At 40.4% G+C, this 12,780-nt stretch overlaps 1 protein-coding gene across 1 annotated transcript in view; it reads left to right on the forward strand.

Moving 5' to 3' along the window:
- Positions 1-12,780, forward strand: part of TRPV4 (transient receptor potential cation channel subfamily V member 4) — a 1,138,869-nt gene that overhangs the window by 950,283 nt on the left and 175,806 nt on the right. The window contains exon 8 of the mRNA XM_044068503.1: positions 9,995-10,153. Within this exon, the coding sequence (XP_043924438.1) occupies positions 9,995-10,153 (159 nt within the window). The remainder of the gene's footprint in view (positions 1-9,994; positions 10,154-12,780) is intronic.

The following is a 12,780-nucleotide window of genomic DNA, read 5'->3' on the forward strand; positions in this document are numbered from 1 at the left end:
GCCTGATATGTAGAGATATTAAATTTATATCTAGAACATTTACAGCAGGTCTCTAGGATCTTGATTAGTACAGGAAGGTCAGACTCTTGATCCGATAGATAGACTAGCGAGTTATCCTTGAACCTTGATACCTTGACTTTATTACAAGCACACAAATACCCCCTGAGGACAGAAGTTATCTACACCAGCAGGAACTATGAGTATAAAGCAAAAACAAGAGGCGACAGTCGTCATGTGTCTCAACTCCCTTGCCAGAATAAAGAAAGGTTTTGAGAGGTGACCATTTGCATTCCCCATGGCCACTGAGCCAGTATACAGATTAGTTGAATGAACACAGCTTGCCTGACTGTTCAGTCTTACCAAACGTCCCTAACAGAAAAAAAAAAATGGGTCGCTTACCCATGTAGATTATTTTTCGGCATCATGAGAGAGCACAAGTAATGGCCTGATGGATATTTTCTCAACAGCATTTTTAAATGCCTTGTCGTTCTCAAAGGAGGAGACACTAATTGTGGTGGATGAGACTGGAAAGCCTTTATTTCATTCTGGCTGTTATGAGTGCCTTAAAGAATTTTTATTTAAAATGAAGAGCAGAAATTCGCTTATAAAAGCAGGTTATGATGGGTCATTCTCATCTGTGAGAATCACTGGTATCACAGCCTCCCTCCAGCTCCATGGGATATTCCCAGTAACCAAGATCATATTAAAAATATGGAAGAGATGGTTTGAGTTGTTTTTTCCACAGCATGTACATATCCAGTAGGAATCTGTCGGGTTCATGTGGTTTGTTTACCTTGTGACAGTAATCTTTGCTCAGTGACTTCCTGGGTAAGGAGCCCAACCCTTTTTTTTTCTTTCTTTTTTTTTTTTTTTTTTTTTTTGAGTGGTGGTACATCTTTAGTGAACATGACATATACAGAAAAGGTATTTTGTACAACTCTTTTACAGGTGTGCACTGCTTAACATCTTTCTGCACAACATCTTTACTGTACTAAGCTGACATAAATGAATTATCATGTTGTGCAGAAGGACATTAAGCAAAGCACAGTGTAAAGAATATGGTGTTCGCTTAATATCCTCATTGCTTAATGTTCCATGAGATAGAACCTATCCTGGACATTAAGCAGCACATACCTGTATAAATTAACTGTAAATAAATAATTAGAATAAAACTGTAAAATATTAGAAAAATAGTATGGCTTACATCTTAAATTGCAAGAGAAGATAGCTGAATTATATTTATTTTAAATTATTTCTGATTTTATAGTTAACCTGATAGCATATTAGGATTTTTTAATATTATATCCACTACTTTTCTAATGGAAGATCTGGTAATGGAGATGCTTTTCAGTATGTCATTATACATCTCTTGGTATATATTGAAGCCAAACAATATCATATCCAAGGTGTAATAAGTGAATAGTCATTCACAGGCATTTTTTGATCTGTGAATGTCTCACCAGCCAAGATAATTTCATGTAAATTCATTATTACAGTGCCAGCAGCAGTCTCTGAAGTATGTTTCATGAAATGCATACATTGTGGTGTAAAGTGTATGCTGTACACAATATTAATGTGTACTTGTCATTGCGAGCAGAAACATTGTTTGACAGTATTTCACAAAAATTCTTTTGCTGTACTTGGTGATCAGACTTCAAACCTAATATTTTTTCCCACTTCTTCCTTTGTGATGTTAGTAAGGGGCCAGTCCTATTGTGTTAGTGAGTTCCCTCTTCCAATGTCTAGGCTCACATGCTTCCAAGGAAAAGGAAGACGCCCCTTACACCACCCGTTTCATCAATCATTCCCCCAAGGAATTTAGGAGATTAATCTGTTTTATCAGTCCCTTTTTGCTGTGCTGTTTAGTTTCCTCTGCTCAGTGGGATTTCCCCAAATGGACGTAGACTTGATCATTCTGTGAGTGATGGAGGCTGCAGCTTCTGTGTACCGAAGAGACTTTTCCGGTCTCTCTTTTTCCCTTCTTTTAGACCAGGATAGCCTTTGTTGCATTGTCCTTCTTGTAAGGCAGAGCTCCCCTCCTTTGGGGAGCTTTTTCACTTATACCTTCTACCCCTTTAGGTTATAGGGGGTGGAAAACCTTTGGGGAATTGAGGGATGGTCTCTTTGGTGGTATTTCCTTGTCTCTTGAGAGACAGTCTCCGTTTTGATGGTAGTAACCTTTTTGTTTCCCAGAGCAGTTCTGGGGTTTGCCTTGTGCCATAACCGGATGGGAGGAGAATCATTAATGTCTCCTTCCTCGGGTTTTTATCCTGCATAGGATCATCAAGGCAGGTTTGTGTTGATTTTGACCCCATTACTCCCCTGTGACAGACTAAGGATAGTCTAGGCTGGCTGTGGAGTCCTTTGAAACTCTCACTCAAAGCCATTCATACTAGTCAGGGAGTTTTACTTTTCTTATAACAGGTGTCCCTTCCCTTGAAAAGACACATTTTTGCTTTGGATTATTCATTTGGATATAGAAGAAGTCCAAAGGATCTTGCTGGCTTGGGCCATTTGTGGCTGCGTTCCTCCCCTCCATCTTGGTACCAGGGTATCCTGTTTGCAAGATTGCTATATTCCTTTGGAGGCAGTGGCACACTGTCTCCATGGTCAGTCTCCTGAAAGCTGGGATCTGGATTAAGGCCAGTGTCTACTGGAGTTTTTTCCATCCTAGGTGGGTCTTCTTTCTTCTCTTCTACTTGTTTTCTTCAGTGATGATACCTAGGATAAGGGGAGTAGTTATTTCCATTGTCCTCTCTGTGGATCCTTGTTTTTGGGGCACCTCTTTGACTATGATGTCTCTGTGCTGTGTGGGATCAGCAATTGGTTTTCTTTTTACCAACTTTTCATATGGACACATGATATCCTAGCCCCTACTGATTAGGCCACATTTCCCATTCATGAAGTCAGTGGCATTTGGTTGAGTTTCCCATTGCTGGCTCACTGTGATACTATGAAATCCTCTGGCCAGCCTATGGGATCTTCTCAAGGGAGCGCGAGAGGTAATATTTGTGACTGGATCATAATCAGGTCTTTGTAGGTAGGACTGTCCTATGGCAGTCATTTTCTGCCTGTAATCACAACTTTCCCCTCTTCTGTTTTGGAGTGCAGGTCAGAAGGAGAAGTGTTGGGAGTGTTATGTTCCTTTTGGAAGATGTCCTTCAAGGATGCATCTGCAGTCATCACATATGGGTTGTCCTGCCTCAGGCAGCCCTTCGGTCGGCCGGATTCCAAAGTCTGGGTCCGGCCGCTGATGTCGCACTTTCCCGGCGTCAGAGCCTGGGGTATAAAAGCATCAGCCGACGCCATCTTCCCCAGTCTTTCTTGCCGCGTGGTGCCCGAAGCAGAAGCAGTTCGCAAGTGCCGGTCGGCCAGCTCCTGTAATTCAGCTACTGAAGACTTCAAAAAGCTAAGTACCCCGTTGGGGACTCTTTCTTGCCTCAGCCGATGTCAGATAAAGTTAATAATTGTTTAACTTGTGGGAAACAAATACCTCATAAGGATTTCCACTCTTACTGCCTCCCCTGCCTAGGCCCAGACCACGACGTCTCGGCCTGTTCAGCCTGTGCTTCCTTCAACCGACGCACTGTTAGACGTCGGGCGGAGTTTGCAGAGGAATTTTTTGGGGCTAGTTTTTCGTATAAGATGCCGTCGGAGACTCCGACTTCTCATTTAGTTAAGAAACTTAGTTAAGACGCGAGTGTCTCGGTCTCGGCTGAAACCGAGTCCTTGGTACTTCCAATTACCGAAACCGCTCAACCGACTACCTCGGTCCCGGAGGCCCCGGCTGAGTCCGTTATTGAATTTCCAACAGAAACTGGTGTCCTGGAACCTTCCGACACCATTCCTTTAGACAAATCTACACCAGCACATGGTGCAGCCAGGCCTCCTGCATCCATGTCCATTAAGGCATTCTCCAGGGCTAAAGCTGCTAAACTCTCAAAAGCTTTGCCTCCCAAGGTTATCCCTCAGGGACCCTCTACTGGTTCACAGATTCTAAGCTTAGCAGAGGATCTTATCTCTTTAATTAGGGGTTCTCAACCTCATCCGGACAGGGGCTCTCAACCTCATCCGGACAGGGGCTCTCAACCTCCTCCAGACAAAAGGCCCAGTGTTGAGCCCTCTGATCCCCACTCCTCAGATGAGGCCTCTGATGGCTGTACTCTCTTGGACCACCAGGAGGAGGCTTTTTCGGCCTACGAGGATTCTGATACAGAGGAATCTATTCCCTCGGCCTCCCCTCCTGAAGAGTTTTCCTTTGGGGAGACACTACACACCATGAGAGAGCATTTCCAATGGCAGGGCCAGTAATTCTCTGATTCCAGGAAAAGATTAAGGACCGTTTTACATTTGCCTCAGCATAGACCTTTAGCTATTCCTCCTGTTTTGAATGTCATTGATGATGTGTACTCTGACTCTAGCACAACCCCTGATTCTCTCCCTCCGGCTCCTGCCAAACCCGATAGGTACTACAGGGTCCCGGACTCACATCTTTACCTTTACAAGGCCCACTCTGCTGATCCAGAAACTATTTCCCAGGGCCCTAAAGGGGTTGCAGCTTCCACTGCTAAAAATCCTCTCCCCTCTGAAAGGGAGTCCAGAGCTTTAGAGAGATGGGGTAAAAAAGTGTATACTTCTGCTACTCTTTCTATGAGGGCATTAAATTGTCAATTTCATATGATACAGTACCAAGAGTATTTGTTAGATGAATTGCATAAAAAACTGTCTTCACCTGACCCCCTAGACCGCAAGTCACTTCAGGATCTGGTACATAACTCACAACAGGTTAGCAACCATTTCTTGCAATGTGGTTATGATGCATTGGAGGCTTCGTGTAGGTCAGCTATGACTGGCGCAGTCATATGTAGGCATGCTTGGCTGAAGGAACAATCTCTGCCAGACCATGTTAAAGCAAAGCTGCTGGATGCTCCTCTGGAAAAGCAAAAGTTATTTGGCTCCACGGCTCAGGAGGTCCTAAAGAAATTTGAAGAAAAGGCAAAATCCATACAAACAGTCAAAGATTTTCTCCAAGTACAACCACCAAGATTCAGCAGGAATTGGCCTTCCAAGAATTGGTCCTTTCCAGACACAGAGAGGTTTCAGAGAGGCAAGAACAGGCGTGCCAGAGGTAGAGGGCAAGCTAGAGGCTCCTACAGAGGACGTCAATGGCAGCCTCCCAACCAGAGAGGTAATGCAGGACCTTCAACTGCTGCACAAGGACAGGCTCAATGACTTTACTTTGACACCGCCAACCAGGGCTCAAGTGGAAGCACCTTTGGGTGGAAAGCTTTCTGTATTCTCAGAAAATTGGCACAGTATTACAAGGGACAAATGGACACTACAAATAATAGACAAAGGATACAGGTTTCATTTCCACACATTACCAAAAAAAAAGGGCATGCCAGACCTGCCACCGAATCAAAGGGCAGAGGCTTTGAAACAAATTTCCAGCTTAATACAAATGAAAGCTATAGAAAAGGTTCCTCTCTCAGAACAAGGCCAAGGATTTTATTCCAGGCTATTCCTTGTTCCAAGAAAAGTCCCACTGACTTTTGTCTTGGCCCTTAACAAGGAGCTGAAGTAGCTGGGGAGTCGTGTATGGATTCATGTGGGAGTGTTTCTCCATTTGGATGGATGGGTACTTTGTCCTATCACATCTGGCTGTTGCAGGCATTTTTGAGTCTATGGACATCTTTTTTACTGGCTCACATTTCCTTGCAGGGAATTGGGCATGTCCTGCCTTTGGTCTATGATGGAAGATAGGACTGAGTCTTAGCTCCAGCTATTTGAATAATTCCAGCCCCTTCAGGAGGGTACTTTCTTTCTCCTTGTGAAACTTCTTACCCGTTGAGTGAATTAAATACCGTATGTTGCAGGCTTGCTTTAGGAGTTCATTGAGAGCATGTTTCCGTAAGTGGGCCCTCTGTCTATCCAGTTACCTGGGGCTGCAGAATTGTGTACCTTTCTTACCTTATGAAGGGGCCAATGTTTTTCATTCCACCAGAGGAGGTAGTTTCATTCTCTGGACAAATTCTTTCTCTAACTTATTCTTCGTAGGTAGAAAAAAAACAATGTGAGAAATGTTTTGGCTCCTTGCTGTGATGGTGGGAAGTCTGCACTGTCTTCACTCGGCATTTATGTATGTGTGTGTGTGTGTGTGAGTGTGTGTGTAGTGGCAGTGGCAATTCTCTGTTCCACAAGGTAGTTTGCCTTCTAACTCTGGACCTTCCTTTCTTTAGTAAGTAACTGTATCCAGTGTTTGTGTGGTCTGTCCTTGTCAGGATTTCATTACTGTGGCTTTGGGAATGTCTGATGCTGCTTTCTAAGACCAGCACTACTTGTAGCCATGAAGTCAGGCTTTCTGGCTTGGTGTTGTTCTGTAGTCCTAGCATGGTTCTCCATCTCCTTTGATTCCAGTGTTTTTTACCACTTAGGCGCAGTGGTGCAGCGGTTAACGCTGTCGCCACAGAGCAAGAGGTTCTCCAGTTCGATTCTCAGCTGGGGTGCTTTCTGTGCAGAGTTTGCATGTTCTCCCTGCATTTGCGTGGGTTTCCTCCAGGTACTCCGGTTTCCTCCCGCATTCTAAAGACATGCTTCAGGAGCATTTCTCCCAGGGCCTCCACTGAAAACAGGATCTGTGGAACCTAGTCGGACTTTCCCAGTCAACAAATGTTAAATAAAAAATAAAACTGTAATAACTGGTAAGGATGCTCCTTTATGTTAGCAATAAAAGATGCTTCCTTGCTGTATCATATGATCTATGAAAAAGAGGTACTTTGATAGGTGAGTGATACCCTTCCATCATCTCCATGCAGATGGATGGTCCTTTCAGTTGCTCTTGGCTGTTGGATTTTCCTGTAAGTCCAGTAAGTATGTACTTGCTTCTTACCTGTTAACAAAGGGGGTGCTGAATTTTAATAGTTGTTCTTGATTGGCAGGAAGGAGCTCAGTATTGACAAAGAGGCAAACTGGGAGCACAGGAGATAAATATATTTATCTAGTCAGTGTGTGATGTCATGGAATGCATTAGGCATGCATTTGCAATGAATGGGGGAATTTTTAAATAAAGATACTGAATTCTAATTAGTGGACAGGGTAGCACAGAAATGATCAGTGAAGTTCCTCTTTACAGATCAACTGATATTTAAAATAATATACTTGTTTTTTGGACAGCATAGTGGTGCATTATGTGGCATTTGTTCCTCCAAACAAGAGGTTCTCTGATTCAGTTTTTGGTGGGGTGCCTTGTGTGTGGGATCTGCTTGTCCTACTGCTATATTCCTGGGTTTACTTTGGGTATACCAGTTTTCTCCTACATTCCAGAGACATGCATAAGGGGATTGGTGACTGTAGGGATGGGTGTGTGTGTGTGTGTGTGTGTGTGTGTGTGTGTGTGTGTGTGTGTGTGTGTGTGTGTGTATGTATGTGTATGTGTGAGGGAGAGAGAGAGAGATGATAGAAAGGCCTGGCAATCTGCTTCCCTTCCTTACCTACTTGCCTAGTAAACTGTGTGAATGGCGTTGGCATTAAGTGAGATTTCTGTACGAGTCAGATGCGAACCAACAACATTGGTTGGATTTGTTATTTTACAGGTGAGGGGAGTGGGACCCCGACTGATTCACCACTCAGTTTCTCCAAAGGAAATATTGTTATTTGATGACTGGACACTCACTATACTTTCAAAAAGGAAAGTGTATTTTTTCATTAGAAAAAATGTTAATTTTTTTGTAGATAAAGACACACTGGTAGATTGTTTTTGACATTTTTCTCAATACCTGTAGCTGTCACTAAGGGCTTGCGTTACACCTTGTATTATAATTTCTAGTTGTTGGAAGGTGAGGAACACTGAAAGGGGTGGGAGGAGGAGGCAGGTATTAATCCATTCTCAAGCCACACTTACACTTTAATTCTCAATATGATTTGCTTTGTTTCAGGAAGCCACACACTGTTGCATTAGGTTTCTGTTAGAATCACTATGACTGAAGACAAAGACATTGAGGAAGAGCACTAAATTCCTCCATATGTCATTACAGTTGACACGGATAGGGTGGGAATCACTTGCTTAGTCGTTAAGAAAGGAAGGAAGTTCTCTTTCAGTCTATCCTTATCTCCGTATGTATGTACGTACATACATACATACATACCTAATACACGTTAGTACTGCATGTGTATAGTACACTATTTAGGCTGGGATATGCTTGTTGAGTTTTCTTCTCTTTCTCAAAGAAAAAAAAGTTGGAGGAAGATTGATTTTCCAACAGAAATAAATAAAAAAAGAATTTGCAGTTTTGTTTCAAAGTTGTAGAATTTTTTATTGCAGGGATGAGGCCATATGCAAATTGGCATCTTCTGTACTCCATAAGACCAGTACGATAACCTTTCTGAAAACTGAAAGTGCAAAAGTACTGGCTGAGGAATGTTTGACTAACTGCACAACTTTGCCATCTCAGAATTTGTCTCTAGCAATCTATTTTCATGATATTACAAACTTGACACAAAGATTCCTTCACTTGTTATTTTTGTTACAAGCTGCTGAGTTAGTTGCATGTACAGCTAATTGCACAAGAGAAAGTCATGCATATTCAGAATTCAAAGATTTGCATGCTGATTGGACAGAGCAATCAACATGCCAATTGTAATTCAAGCATTAACCCGCAAACAAGTACATCTGTTAAACAAAACTTCAGCAACCAGAAGCATCACAGCTCACTATTTCTTTACTTTTTTTTGTTCAGCAATAGCATGCTGTGTTCCTATCAAACACTCGTTTTAAAATTCTATGCAGTTATTTTATATTCAGTTCAAAACAAAATGTCTCTCCTTCACTTTGTAAAGCCAGGTTTTCATCTTCTGTCCCTACTGTACACAAAATAGGCTGCATTACTTGAGCTGCACACATAGGATCATAGGAAGTTACTAGGCTATTGGCCCTGAGGCCCTTACAAGCCTAGCTAAGGATTTAGACCATGTTCTAACAAGTCAGCACCCTATACCACTGTCAAGCAGGGACACAGGTGGAATCCCAGGGGTGTATTTTCTGTTCCCATATCCCTAATAGTACTACTACGACAAGTACAATATTAAGTGTTAGTATTGTAAAACACAAGACTGTGCAACTGATGATCTCCACAGCTCTGCTACAGAATATTCAACATCCATTTCTATCATACGGAAAGTACATCTTAATGACGTATTCCACAAGCATTGGCACATAACATATCCAGTTCATCCTTAGTACATTGCATGGACTTCACTTACGTGATGTGGAAGAGGAATAAACTCCATTTATACTATAACATTATTTAGAAAATGGAAGAAGTATTTCTCTTAAGTAGTGCCATTGCATAATAGCAATAACTCATGTCCAGTTTTGGGTAATGCAGGAGTTACCCATATCACAAGCACAATGCCTCTGGTGGGTAAATTCTGCATTATCCGTGTCCAAACATGAGTTATTACTATACTGAAGACGATATTTGCTTGCCAAAAAGGGTGCTCTCTCTTTTGGTTGAGATCACAAGAAGCAGTCCTTCCTGTTAGAAAAAGTCTGCAGTATAGCCATAATGTGCATTGACAGCAATACAAAAAGGTGAATCAGCAAAACGTACAAGAAAAGTAATGAGTCAAGCCACCTAACAACATTTCTGTAATCTAACCCCATTTTATGTTTCAGAATCTGACTGAAAAGAGACGGTCTCTCTCTCTCTCTCTCTCTCTCTCTCTCTCTCTCTGGTTTGATACAAAGTAACCAAAGTCACATTGATTGAAAAGGTACAATGTTTTGTAAGTGCATTATTGGCATTTTTTTATCTGAAGTAAGTGCTTATTTGGTACCTGTTATCTGACAGACTGGAGAGGAATGGAGTAATCTTTCCTAAAACTGTTCATACTTTGTTAAATGCAAGAATAAACCTCAGGGGTGGGAATAAGCAGCATTTCATCGTAATAACACTTAATGATAGTGACTTCTGTTTGCTGCATTTTACTCTTACAGAATCGGCATGAAATGTTAGCTGTGGAGCCAATTAACGAACTGCTGAGAGATAAGTGGCAGAAGTTCGGAGCAGTTTCCTTCTATATCAGTGTTGTGTCCTACCTCACTACCATGGTGGTCTTTACCTTGACTGCTTATTACAGGCCATTAGATCACAAAGTAAGTACATGCAGGTTTTATCTTTTAATCAATTTATCTGTGTACCACATGCCTGATGCAAAACATTGGGCCAGTATAACTTGTGCTAGTGCAAAATGCAGAAAGAGTTTGCAAAACACAAATTACAAAAAATTATAAATGAGAGCATTGTCTCATATTTTACACATGAATTATCTTTTTTTTCATTGCATTTAATACTGAGACACTAAAATGCATAATATATTTTACAGCTATTTAAATTGCCATTTTTTAATGTTGAGCAGTATGACATATGGCTCATCCATGGTTATGCCACCGAATTACTAAAGTAGTGGGCACTTACTGCTATATCTAAGGTCAATAATTTTGAGTTTACATAGATTTTCAGAACTACTACAGTATCACAAATAATTTGAAATCCTTCACTTTGTGCCAGTATATTTATTCCAAATGAGGGACTTTACATTTTAGTTTATTTGTCTTACTTTACTTAAAATTCAGTGTTATTCTGTGTTTCTGGAATAGGTGCCTGATTAATATGCACAAGATTTATGTTTTTAGATTCTGATGATGCGGTAATTGAGCATGGGAAAAAGTTTTAGGATGGGAATGTTTAGGGTGTCTTGCAGATATGAAGCTGGGCAGTAACTTCCACTAGGGAGAAGATTTGTGGCAAGAATTTGGGAAGCTATCTTTGAGAAGGCATTTGTGCCAGTGAGTTGAGAAAAATACAGCAAAAGAAAACAGAAAAAAGGAAAGTGTGAAGGTAGAGGTTTAAAGGGGTTTTGACCTGGTAGTTCTATAGTGAAGGAGTAAGCTTTGTGAAAGAACGATCCCCCATTGATACACAGACCACCAACAGAAGATAGTCAAACTTGTTCAGCAGCACACATGTTGAAATTGTTGGTGACATCAACTTTATAATAGATATTTTCAGGGTGATATTCCTATCCATTACAATCACACACACCTTGCACACACAAATATTTATCTGTAGTGCACAGTTCAGCAGATTTAGTCAAACTGTTGGAAGGTGTGTGAATTAGAGCAACTGCACATTTTTTTGTGAATAGTCTGTAGTCTGATCGTTTTAAGGTCGAATGTGTAGGGTTACATTGTGGGTATATAAAAAAGCACAACACCAGGAATAAGAATGGACCAGTACAATAAAAAAAATCCAAGTAAAAAACAACAAAAGTACTAAAGCCCAACATGGCAAATTGGCAAGATGAATAAAATAAAAACTTTAGTTCAGAACAGTAAGCGCTTTCACGGTGTATCAAACCACTTCATCATACTGATTCTATAAAGTACATACATACTAGGTTTAAGTAGCTAGCATAAAATCAATTAGCACCATCACTAAAAAGATTTTAAAGAAACGGTCTCCAAATAGTATAGCTTAAATAAAAACATCAAGAAAAAGCTCATATATATAAAATAAAAACTGACAGAAGTACAAAACATTTAAAATCTCAATGTTTTAAGTGGTCTTCCCTTTAAGAATGGTTTTAATGAAGCAACTTCATTCTCTAAATTTGTCAATGCAATTACTGAAAAAGTATATTTTTTTCTATTCGATATGCTTATGACTGGCACGATCAATGAGAAGCTTTTTGAGTACTTTGAAGTCAAACATCCCCTAGCACCTGTAATTTATGATCTACCTAAGGTGCATAAAGATGTTTCTTTAAAATGTTTTTAGTGATTATGTTAATTGATTTTATGCTAGCTACTTGAACCTAATGTGTAGTTTCAAGAATCAGTCTGATGAAGTGGTTCGATACACCGTGAAAGCACTTACTATTCTGAATTAAAGTTTTTATTTTATTTATCTTGCCAGTTTGCCGTGTTGGACTTTGGTACTTTTGTTGTTTTTTACTTACATTGTGGGTATGTTTGTCATTTAGGGTTTCTTAGTTATACACTTTTATTATTACTGGTAATGTATTTAGCTAGGACTTGTTTAGGGGTTTTATTTATTTGAATAGTTTAAGGGACTAGTACCGAGATTTTTGTTTTGTTATGTATTATTGGCATTACCTGCTTTTGTTTACTGAATTACACTAGTTCGCATTTTAGTGATATGCATTAGGTGGATTTTTTATGCCACTCTTTCTTTGTGGGTGGAGATGGGATGCTGGCATTACTTTTGTTATTTGTTATGTTACATAGGAGGTAGCAGTTGTCCAAGAGTTTGGTGACGTAGGGATTAGAAATATGTCTCTTCTCTGCTGTTGTGTGAGCTCAGAGTTGGTATATTTAGGTAGCAGGGGGTGTGGAGTAGTGCAACCCTTCCACATGGGGGGTACAGGGGGGCTTAATCCTCTGCAGATGAAGTAGATTTTGATATTTTTGTTGTTTTTAATGACTTTGTATTCAGTCAAGTATTTCGGTGAAATTTGTATTCACTGTTTTATTTTTTTTTTTCAGTTTTATATGACAGTTGCTTTTGTTCATTTTTGATCATTCATTTTATAATTGTGTGTGTATGTGTGTGTGTGTGTGTGTGTGTGTGTGTGTGTGCATATAGAAGTGAGTGAGGAGGCATGGGTATCTGTGATTCAGGTGTTGGCATTAACAAAATGAAGCTAATGTTCTAGAACAGTGATGGACATTATTAATTTTAGTTTATTTATTTATTTTCC

This window comes from Protopterus annectens, chromosome 4.part0 (assembly GCF_019279795.1).
Source record: "Protopterus annectens isolate FY-2018-M chromosome 4.part0, PAN1.0, whole genome shotgun sequence".
NCBI classification, from domain to species: Eukaryota; Metazoa; Chordata; order Ceratodontiformes; family Protopteridae; genus Protopterus; species Protopterus annectens.